Below are 11,219 nucleotides of genomic sequence, written 5' to 3'. Positions count from 1 at the left end.
TAACCCCATGACTGCCCGTGACAAATGCAGACGATGACTGTGGCCAACCCTGTGTTGTCAGTGTTAGAGGAAGTGAGGTTGAGCACATTGCACCTTCTAATTGTCAGTGGGCTTTTTTCCCACGTAGTATTCATTTATTAAAAATAAGAGGGCAGCCCCTGTGGCTCAGTGAGTAGGGCACCGGCCCAATATGCCGAGGGTGGTGGGTTCAAACTCAGCCCCAGCCAAACTGCAACAACAACAAAAAAATAGCCGGGCGTTGTGGCGGGCGCCTGTAGTCCCAGCTGCTCCGGAGGCTGAGGCAAGAGAATCACGTAAGCCCAAGAGTTAGAGGTTGCTGTTAGCCGTGTGATGCCACGGCACTCTACCTGAGGGCGGTACAGCGAGACTGTGTCTCTACCAAAAAAAAAATAAATAAATAAATAAGAGATATACTCGACATACTATAAAAGGTACAATTAGATCGTTTTACTATGTACACAGAATTATTCTTCCACCATCATAATCTAATTTTACAATACTTTTATGAACTCCCCCACCAAATCCCACAATTATCAGTCAGTCCACATTCTTCCCCCACCCCCAGCCACTGGTAATCCCTAATCCACTATCCATGAGGGATATAAACTTAAAGAGCAAAGAAACTTAGTGACTCAAAACCAGATACACTTAATAAAAACCATGTCCAAACAATAATAATGTGCTGAAACCAGAGATAAAGGCAAAGTCACATAAATAAAATCAGACAGAAGATATTATAATATATACAGAAGATCAACAAATGAAACAATTGTGACTATTTCATGTGCACACATTGAGAAAATATAGTGACATTAGATTTTCACACTGTTAAGAAAGAAAGAACTGTCACCATGTAATGAACTTTCCAGGTGTATTCTTTTTTTTTTTTTTGAGAAAAAAGGACAAATTAAGATCTTGTCAGCTGAAGACAACCTGAAATGTTTCATCTCCAATAAATACCCCAAAGTCAAATAAATAAAGAGATAAATAAATACATTAATAAATTAAAAAAAAACACAAAACGAAGGTCTTTGGGTGGAAGATAAATGCTAAATGAGAAAAATATTAAGCCTAAGGGATGTGGGAAGAAAATCAATAGGTATATTAGCAAAATATTTATTTTTCAGCTCTTAAGTTTTATCTAAGTTATAGCATTTTAATAGAATTTCTGCATATAAATTATGTAATGGGAAAAAATTGAGCTTAGTATTAACTCTACATAGACTATGAAAAGTTAGGCATATTGTTGTCTTTAGAACAACTAGAATAAAACTAAATAAAGAGATAAATTCAAACAACCAATAGAAATATCAAAAGAACCCACTAAATAATTTTCACGTATTCCAAAAGAAGGCAGCAATGAGGTACAGACAAACAGAAATCATGGAAATAAACAGAGAATGTATGTTAAAATTGCAATCTTAAATACATTTATACCAGTAATTTCATTAAATGTAAATGAACTAACCACATACATTAAAAGGAAGAGATTGTCACTTTTAAAAATCAATAATAAAACAAAGAGACAACCACATAATTCTACCTGAAACCCCACTTAAAATATAATTCTATACAGAGGTTAAAAGTAAAATGATAAAATGGCATAAAGCATTATTTCAATGTTAATTTCATCATTTTGATAGTGTATGTTGCATATAGTGTTATGAGACTCCCTCAGTGGGGGAAACTGGGCAAAGGGCACACAGGAACTCTGTGGATTGGAGATCTGGGTTAAAGATCAGGGACAGAAGTAGCTTAGGCTGACATTCTGGAGGATGGGCTGAAAATAGTCCAGATTCCTCAGACACCCCCCACTGCACTGCACACAGCACAGTGTTGGAAACAACCTGGGGGGTCTAAACAGAATATTCAGTGACAAGACTGCCCAGAGCTAACATTCCTGAGTCTGGACTCCTTCGTGACCTCCCCAGGCTGCACACAGTGTGAGCAGTGGTCTGAACAGAATGTTTAGCAATTACAGATTAAGATCTGCTGAGCAACTCAAAGTATAGAATGGGACCAAAAGGAGAGCTAAGGCAGTTAGAGTTTACACCCTAAACACTGGCCCTGTTTCTTTGGTAACTTTCTGACTTTACGATTATAGGACATTGTTCTTAGATGTTTCCTTCCACTTTTTCCTATTACTTCCTCATTCTTTACCAAAAAAAAAAAAAAAAAAAAAAAATGACTCTTAACCTTACATTGAGTAATGAGGTTAGAGTTTCTTAAAAAATAGTGACTCTTACCCTTACATTTAGTAATGAGGTTAGAGTTTCTCTGTGTTTGTTATTAACTGTTTGTTGAGTACTTTGTTAGCCATACACATTTTTCATGCTCAGTAAAAGACCTCTGAGGTTTTTGTTTGAGGCAGCTCTTCCTTGCTACTTTCTGAGCATGTGAAGCAGCTCACCTCTCTGAGCCCCCTGGGTTATTTCACTGCAAGTGTGAGAGGTTTCCATCCATGCTGCACCCTCGCCAGCTTGTCCACAGATAGCAAATGACTACATAACTCAATTTAATATTTTTCATCTTAATTTGTATGTGTAATTATATTTAAAAAAACATGAAAGAAATGTAGACAGATGGGGAAAGTTCTATGTTTGTTATACTCTATCTAATTAAAAAGCCTGCAGTTTCTATGCTATGCAGGTATGTTTTTATTGTTTGTTTGTTTGTTTATTTGCGACAGTTTCACTATGTCATTGTCAGTAGAGTACTGTGGTATCACAGCTCACAGCAACCTCAGAGTCTTGGGGTTAAGAAATTCTCTTGCCTCAGCCTCCCAAGAAGTTGGAAGTACAGGGGAATACTGCAACCCCTGGCTACTATTTTGTTGTGGTTGTCATTGTTGTTTAGCAGGCCCAGGCTGGGTTAAAACCCACCAGCCCCCGTATGTGGCAGTGCCCTAACCACTGAGCTATGGGTGCCATGCCATAAACAAGGGATGTTTAATGTACCTTAATCCCCATGAGATGGTGTCCCCTGAGCTATCAACCCCCATCTATAATTTAAATTTTGATAAATCCATTGAGGTGATGAGCAGAAACACCAGAAAAGTTGATCTAGGAAATCTATGACCCCCACAGGGGAAAGCTGAAGCACAGTAGATGGCCAGACGTAGACTGAGGCAATGCACTTACTGTGGGGCACTAAGGCTCTCCTGGGATTGTCCCATAAGTTAGAGAAACACTCAGAGCTTCTCAAGGAGCTGAGCAGATAACATGTGAACCAAGTCCTGATTGGCTGGAAGATTTGACCTGCCAAGAGCAGAGGCCTATCAGAGTCCACAATTCTCTTCCCCATTGGAACTGACTCAGCTCATTCTTCTCCACCTTCTCCTGCTGACATAAGAGCACACAGGGCAGGAAGGGTCTGGGTCTGGGGACAGACCTATATTAATTTATTTCTAAAGGTAGGAAATCTGACCTCTTGATTCCTGGAACAACATAAAGGGACTTAAAGAGCTCATTGTCTCAAATGGAGCATCAGGAAGTCTGAGTCCAGGCCCTTCAATTCCACGTACTCTCTATCTACTTACACAAGGACAACAAACATAGTTATGTCCTATGTTTACAATATACACACACGTTGATGAACATGTGTCATATGTACACACACATCCACAATCACATTTACGCATATATGCATTTAAAATACCAACTGATGTTATCATAACCATTTTACATACTCAATTTTTATTTCATTTTACTCATATTTCTCCACTTTCTTAGTACTTATTTAATAATTATTTGTTGTTAAATTTTTAGCTACCTGTTGAGATTATTTTTCATCTCATTGATAAATAGTTTTAAAATGTCCTTTAAAGCAGGCCTGGCTGGTGGCAAATTTGATGCCTTTTGTTAACAAAAAAATCCATAATTCTCTTTTTATTCTTTCCTTGTTTAAAGTTAACTTACATAGAATGACATTTGGGGATATTAAGTACACAGTTCAATGTGTCTTTACTAATGTAAATGATCCCAACAGCCCAACCATGCTTATGTTTTCGTTTCTGAAGAAAATTTTCACACTTTCCCTTGTAGTCAATCTAATGCTCACTATGGCCACCACGGAGAATGTGTCTCTAGGGGCCTGTAACATTATCATTTGCCAAAGGACACTGAATAAAAAACTCAAAATCTGCCATATGCTCAGTAAAATCAGAATATCCACATCATCACTGCAAAATCCCACAAAGGACTTTAGGGAAAACTCTTGAAGTGAGGATGATGGGTTTGTGGGCTTTGTGTCCACAGATGAGATAATTAAACACTGGGAAAGTGAGTGGAGGAAGCCAGTGAATGATTTTCTGAGAAGTTATGTGCCAGGCTTAATTCAGGCTTAATTCCAACACATATGAAATCACAACCATGAAACAGAATCCCTTTCATTTTCTGTACTTGACAGTCATGACAACTCCTACGTCATCTAAATAGTTTGATGAATGAAACACAGATAAACTTATGTGAAAGTAGTTAGATTCTATTTCCTGACTGTGCAGCAGTTTTGGAACTTTAAATACACAGAGCGAAAGAAAGGGAGAAAGAGGAGAGAGGAAAAGAGAGAGACGTTGATCAGTAAGTGACACAATCACTGGATTTTTATAATATAACTCAGCCAGGGAGTAGGATATATGGTAAGAGGGGCAGATTTTCTTTTATTTTTACATATACATGTATTTATTAGGTTTCCGTTTTTTGCCATCACAAAATTAGAGGCCTAAAATTTAATAATAATAACAATGTTTAAGATAAGGACTAGAAACAAAAGCCACGTAAAGAATGAGCAAACATAAATACATTCAGAAAAGAAATCAGATAATTGCTGCATCAAAATATTCAGCAATACTACTACTAATAATGCAATGAAAGTAACATTCACATTGTCAAATAAGAGTATATCTATTATAGAATGCTTTGACTGTGAGATTCAGTGTGGAGTCATCAGTTAACTTTTTATTATTATTTTAAGTCTCAAAAAATAGACAACGAATATTTATAAATAAAGTAAAAGGTCATTTCAAAAAACAGATCATGCCAAATCTTATAGACAAAAGAAAATGAAGAAATACTTCAAAATCATTCTACTTGATCTGGGTACACCTGATATTAAAACTGGAGAGACTATATTATTACAAAGGGGAAATTAAAAACATATTTCACTTATAAATGAGGATGCAATATCCCAAACAACATATTAAAAAGTTGAATGGAAAATTAATGTTTAAGGTAATGTAGTTTAGTCAAAATTAAATCCAATTTATGTGAGAATTAGTCACTATTTTCTTTTCATGTCTTTTTCTATTCTTTTTTTCCTTTCCCTCACCCACTCCCTCCTTCTCTGGTCTTCCCTTCCCCCCTGCCCCACTGTGTCATTAATTGTTCTCATATCAAAATCGAGTACATAGGATTCATACTTTTCCATTCCTGTGATGCTTCACTAAGAATAATGTGTTCTACCTCCATCCAGGTTAGTACAAATGCTGCAAAATCTCCATTTTATGGCTGAATAATATACCATGGTAGACATATACCACAGCTTACCAATCCATTCCTGGGTTGAAGGACATTAAGGTTGTTTCCACATTTTAGCAATCGTAAATTGGGCTGCAATACAAGTGTCTTTATAATAAAAGGCTTTGTTTTTTTTTCCCCCTGGATAAAAGCCTAGTACAAGTGTCTTTATAATAAAATGTTGTTTTTCCTGGATAGATGCCAAGTAATGAGATTACAGGATCAAACGGGAGGTCTAGGTTGAGTTGTTTGAGATTTCTCCATACTTCCTTCCAAAAAGGTTGTATTAGTTTGCAGTCCCATTCACTCCATTTTTTTTAGCCCTCCCTTCCGGCATGACCATCTCAGTTAATCACACAGTTGTTCATGTCAGAATAAACATGGACTGTAACCAGAGCCAGGAAATTATCCCTTGAACATCTGTAATCCCTTCAAAAGAAGCCCTAAATATACTAATAACATTTTAATTTTGTTGTATTGAATTTTATTGTTGTTTTCCTTTTTTAATTTCTTGGTTTCTCCTTTTTAGCAGAACCTCCTGTGAACCACAAAGCAGGGTAATTTCCTCTCTCCAGTGCTCAGTACTCTTCATCCTGGGTGCTGATCTATTGAACGGTCAAGCAGAGAGAGAGAACCCTGGATCTATGAGTAGCCTGAGAACAGTCCCTGTTCTCACCTAATGCACATTTTATTTCATGCACCAGTTATATGTATGAGACACCCCTCCCTTGGAAGACATGTTAAAAGCAAGTGGCTGGTGTGTCCTGTTCCGCTGAGTCTCAAATAGAGAACTCAAGACTGAGACAGATAGGAGGATGTGCTAAAGTGGGGCCTCGCTGTGTCCTGGACAGGGAGTGGGCAGTGGTCAAGGCCCTGTTGGGGCAGGAGACTCTTTCAGGACGCCCTGGCATCTGGTCATAGACACGCGGGACCTGGGCCTGGGCAGCAGGGGGCACTGAGGGACTGTCACTGAGGGCTCTTGGGGCTCAGCATCTACCTGGCCCTGGGCTCAGCTCAGGGCTCACTGGAGCCAGAAGCTATATCCTCTCTGCCCCCCTGGGAGCCTCAGGCCAAACCCAGAATATACCCACTTCTACAAGAAATGATACTTAGCCACTGTGGTGGCACACAGGCCCAGGGAAGGTTTGGCTGGGTAGGGGAAGAGCAGCACAATTGCATGCAGGGTCCCTCTCTCTCCTCTGGAGCTAGAGGGAGGATAAGAGAGACCTGCAGCATGTTTGCCTCAGAAGAGCTCTGGGGTGTCTGCAGAATGGCCTGGACAGCACTCTTCCCTCTCAGCCTCCTCCTTCATTGCACAGGTCAGGATGGTCTTCAGCATCCTCACCCCCTAATCCACTCACACTTTCTCCCACACCCATGCTAGGACTGTCCTTCCTCCAGGCCATAAAGGGTGTCTGTGTTTCCAGTGTCCCTCTCCCAGCCTGTGCTGACTCAGCCATCCTCTGCATCTGCTTCCCTGGCAGCCTCGGTCAAGCTCACCTGCACCCTGAGCAGCGAACACAGTGACTACACCACTGAATGGTATCAGCAGCAGCCAGGGAAGGCCCCTCAGTACCTGATGTATATTAGCAGTGACGGAAGCTCCAGCAATGGGGATGGAATCCCTGATTGTTTCTCCTGCTCCAGCTCTTGGGCTGACCACTACTTAACCATCTCCAACCTCCAGTCTGAGGATGAGGCTGACTATGTCTGTGGTGCAAGTTATACCATTAGTGGTTCATTTGCATGAAGCACAGTGATCCAAATGAAGGGGGAAGTGGGACAAAAACTGTTTCTCTACTCTGCTACCAACACTGCCACCTGGGTCCCAGAAACAGGGTCTGGTGACCTGACCCTTCAATAATGTTGATCTATTTGTTGAAAGTTTACACTAAGAGAGCCAGATGCATTCTGATGCCTTTTAAGGGTTCCCTGGGAAGCAGACTGTTAGGCCAGGCTGCAGTAGAGTGAACAGATCAGCAGCAATGACGGAAATGTTACATCTCATCTGTCACACATGCTGGTTTCTACGTGGTCACTACATGGGGGGGCGGTGCAAGGACAGTCTCCTTTCCAGATTTAAACACTGAGACTCCACGACACACCTCACTCATGCCTCTTGGAGCTTTATTTAAATAATCACATTTAAAAATAATTGTATTCATTTCTAATAAACTCTGAAAATCCTTTCATATGGTGGAAAGCTGATCTGAAAAAAATAATGAGAGAATAAAACTTCGTGGGTAGTGTGAGGAACAATTTTTTTTTTTTTTGAGACAGATTCTTACTTTGTTGCCTTCTGTAGAATGCTGTAGTGTCATAGCTCACAGCAACCTCAAACTCTTGAGCTGAAAATGTTCTCTTGCCTCAGCCTCCCAAGCAGTTGGGACTTCAGGTGCCCGCCACTATGCCAGGCTAGTTATGGAGATGGGGATCTCACTTTTACTCAGGCTCACCTCAAATTCCTGACCTCAGGCAATTCACCCACCTCACCTCCCCAAATGCTGGGATTACAGGCATGAGCCACCATGTCCAGCTTTGAGGAAAAAATCTTTTTTTTTTTTTTTTATTGTTGGGGATTCATTGAGGGTACAATAAGCCAGGTTACACTGGTTGTATTTGTTAGGTAAAGTCCCTCTTGCAATCATGTCTTGCACCCAGAAGGTGTGGCACACACCAAGGCCCACCACCCCCCACAAATCTTAAGCGCTTTGGCTGTTTCCACTGAACACTGAGGTGTTCAGTGCCTTCAGGATAAGGTTGAGGAATTTATCTCAAGGTCCAGTAGATGGCAACTGATATGCAATAATCTAAAAGAAAAAAAATAAACAGTCATTCAGGTCACTTTGATAACTCTGACCTAGAATGGATTTCTTTTTTCAAAAACAGGTAGTCAAGAAATACTTACCAGATAGTGGACTGACTGAGGCTCCCTAAAAACCTGTCCCACCATGTAAGGCAATGTACACAATGGTATCAATTGTCTAAGTCAACTTTTTCACACTTTTTAAAAATTTTTTCACAATTATGGGCATTTACTAAGGGCTTACACAAATCTTAGGACCATTTGAAAAAGAGGGAGCTTTGTAAAAACGAAAGTCATGTTGTTTTTATCATATCTTCTGTGTATTTCCTGAAACCTATGGCATCCCTGAAAATAACAAGCCTCAAAACCTTTGTAGCTGTGAAACACAGAAGAATGATATTCCCGGAAGTTACAAAATGGTAAGATTCACATTTTTTTCAAAAAAATCCTATCTACAGACAACTGCATTAGTGAGCTTTCTGGTTGTTCTAAGTGAAGCCTAATTCTTAGCACTTCTCTGAATTAGAACTGACTCAGAGTTTGTTCGTTGAAGCTGCCCCATCCTCAGTTTCTTGTGGTGTAAGTGTAGGCAGTTGTTAACATTGAGGGTGTCTGCGATGGTGGCATTGATGGGACAGACAACAAGCTGAACAAAAAGCTTATAAGGAAAAACTGCAAGGTGTGGGAGTCCATAGGTGGTGCTGACGAGCTCTGACACGTTCCCGTGGATACAGAAAATCACTTCTATGCTCTGAGCTGTGTTATGTCCTGCCTAGAAAGAACTAGAAAGGTCCTGATGCTTCTGCACCGGCTGAAAGTGAAGAGCTGTGCAAAGATGAAGTGAGGCCAAGGCAGAAATGTGAGGTGACAGAGTGTGGAGCTGGGCCCAACACATGCAGGGGCTTTTGGGAGGGGCTGAGAGCCGTGTTCCTGAGAGTGGTGAAGGAAATCTCTGCCCAGTAATTAGCCACTAATGTAACTGAACTGGGACGTCAGCGACCACATGTGCAGAGGATGCAGACCTAGCCCAGAAAACCAGGAATCCAGAAATGACCAACAATAATAACTACAAAAAACATAAACCAAAAAAATAAAAACAGTAATCATCAAGGAAGGGATCGGACTTCCAGAGTGGTCACATTATAGTATTAATTAATTTATTTATTCATTTATTTACCTATTTATTTATTTTTCGAGACAGAGTCTCACTATGTCACCCTTGGTAGAGTGCCGTGGCATCATAGCTCACAGCAACCTCCAACCCTTGAGGTTAAGTGATTCTCTTGCCTCAGCCTCCCAAGTAGCTGGGACCACAGGCACCCACAACACCCCCCAACTATTTTCTGCTACAGTCGTCATTGATGTTTAGCTGGCCCGGGCCAGTTTCAAACTCTCCAGCCTTGGTGCATGTGGTGGGCACCATAACCACTGTGCTATGGACACTGAGCCCACATCGTATTATTTAAAGGTCTCATGTTTTAAGATGAAAGTAGGAGACAGATAAAGAAACAAGAAAGATTTTCCACCATACACTACAAGACACCAAGCATAACAGCAATGAGAAAACATTAAATGAACAATTAAAACAGCAAAAAAATCTGATAAATACTAACTCCCAAGAGTCACAGACACTAGAACTAGTAGAGAAAGATCTGGAACCAGCTAACATGCATTAATTGTGATCTTAAAAAGTCAAAATAATGAAATGTTCAAAAGAAAGTCATATCATGTATAAAAAATTAAAAAAGTAATGAGGAAAAATATAACTCGCGTTGGATCAATTGTTATTACTGTGCCTGAAAAACAGAAGGAAATAAGAATAAAAAATGCACAGAACTTGAGAAACTTGTGCAACACAGGTGGAAGTCTCAGAAAGATAACATTGGGATAAATGGACAGAAAAGGAAGAGCAGAGAGAGGGATGGAAGGAGGGAGGTGGGACCTTGGTGTGTGCCACACCTTTTGAGGGCAAACACGATTGTAAGAGGGACTTTACCTAACAAATGCAATTAGTGTAACCTTGCATTGGTTTCTTATACCCTCAATGAATCCCAAACAATAAATAAAGCAAAACTAAAAAATAATTAAAAGCAAAAAAAAAAAAAAAAAAAGAGAAAACACATTCAAACAATGATGACCCCAAACTTCCCTAATTTGATGAAACCAACACACCCGAGATGCTCTGTAACCCCCAGTAGAAATCAGTCAGGCCCGATTTCTCCAGGCATAAGCAAAGTATCACAGAGGGATGAAACCTACCCAATTCTAACAAGATAAGAAGGCAAAGACAATGACACCACACACCTGTCATGACCCCTGAGTCCATCCAAGACATAGTAGACAGTAACTGGTGAGGTCCTTACACCTTGAACAATCCCAGGACTGGTCCAGATACATGGAACACAGCAGGTGTTTCCTGACACCGGATACTGAGGAGAGCCAGCATCTGTGACCTCAAGGAAGAAAAGTGAATTTGTACAAGTACATGCACATACACATATGGACACCCAGGCACACATGTGTAACAGTGCATACCCACCACACACGGACACACACATACACACACATGCGCACAACATGCCTATGTGAACACACACAGGTGAGCCTATCTGGCTGCAGATTTATTTCTAAACTCAGTCCTGCCCAGATGAGGTGGAACCCCGGCTGATCATGACTGTGTCACTGAGCTGAGGACACAGATGGGAGAAGTCAGGGGACAGGGACGACTGGCATTCTCAGGGCAATTCCCTAGAGAGTAGGTGGCTGCACAGGCAAGGTCTCTGTCCCCTGCATGTGGCCCCTGTGGCTTTGGCTGAGCACAAAGTGGCCACCTGCAGGTTTAGGGGTGGGGTCCCATTGTGATGAGCGTCTGTGGAGAA

General features: G+C 40.7%; 1 gene segment (V, D, J or C); it reads left to right on the top strand.

Annotated features, from left to right (window-relative positions):
- Positions 1–6,804: 6,804 nt before the first annotated feature.
- Positions 6,805–7,284, top strand: LOC128579063 (immunoglobulin lambda variable 4-69-like). The segment is given in 2 exon segments: positions 6,805–6,853; positions 6,962–7,284. Coding segments are annotated over 2 exon segments (372 nt in total).
- The last annotated feature ends 3,935 nt before the right edge of the window (positions 7,285–11,219 follow it).

Source organism: Nycticebus coucang, chromosome Y (assembly GCF_027406575.1).
Source record: "Nycticebus coucang isolate mNycCou1 chromosome Y, mNycCou1.pri, whole genome shotgun sequence".
Classification (NCBI taxonomy): Eukaryota; Metazoa; Chordata; class Mammalia; order Primates; family Lorisidae; genus Nycticebus; species Nycticebus coucang.
This window is presented reverse-complemented; position numbering and strand designations above follow the sequence as displayed.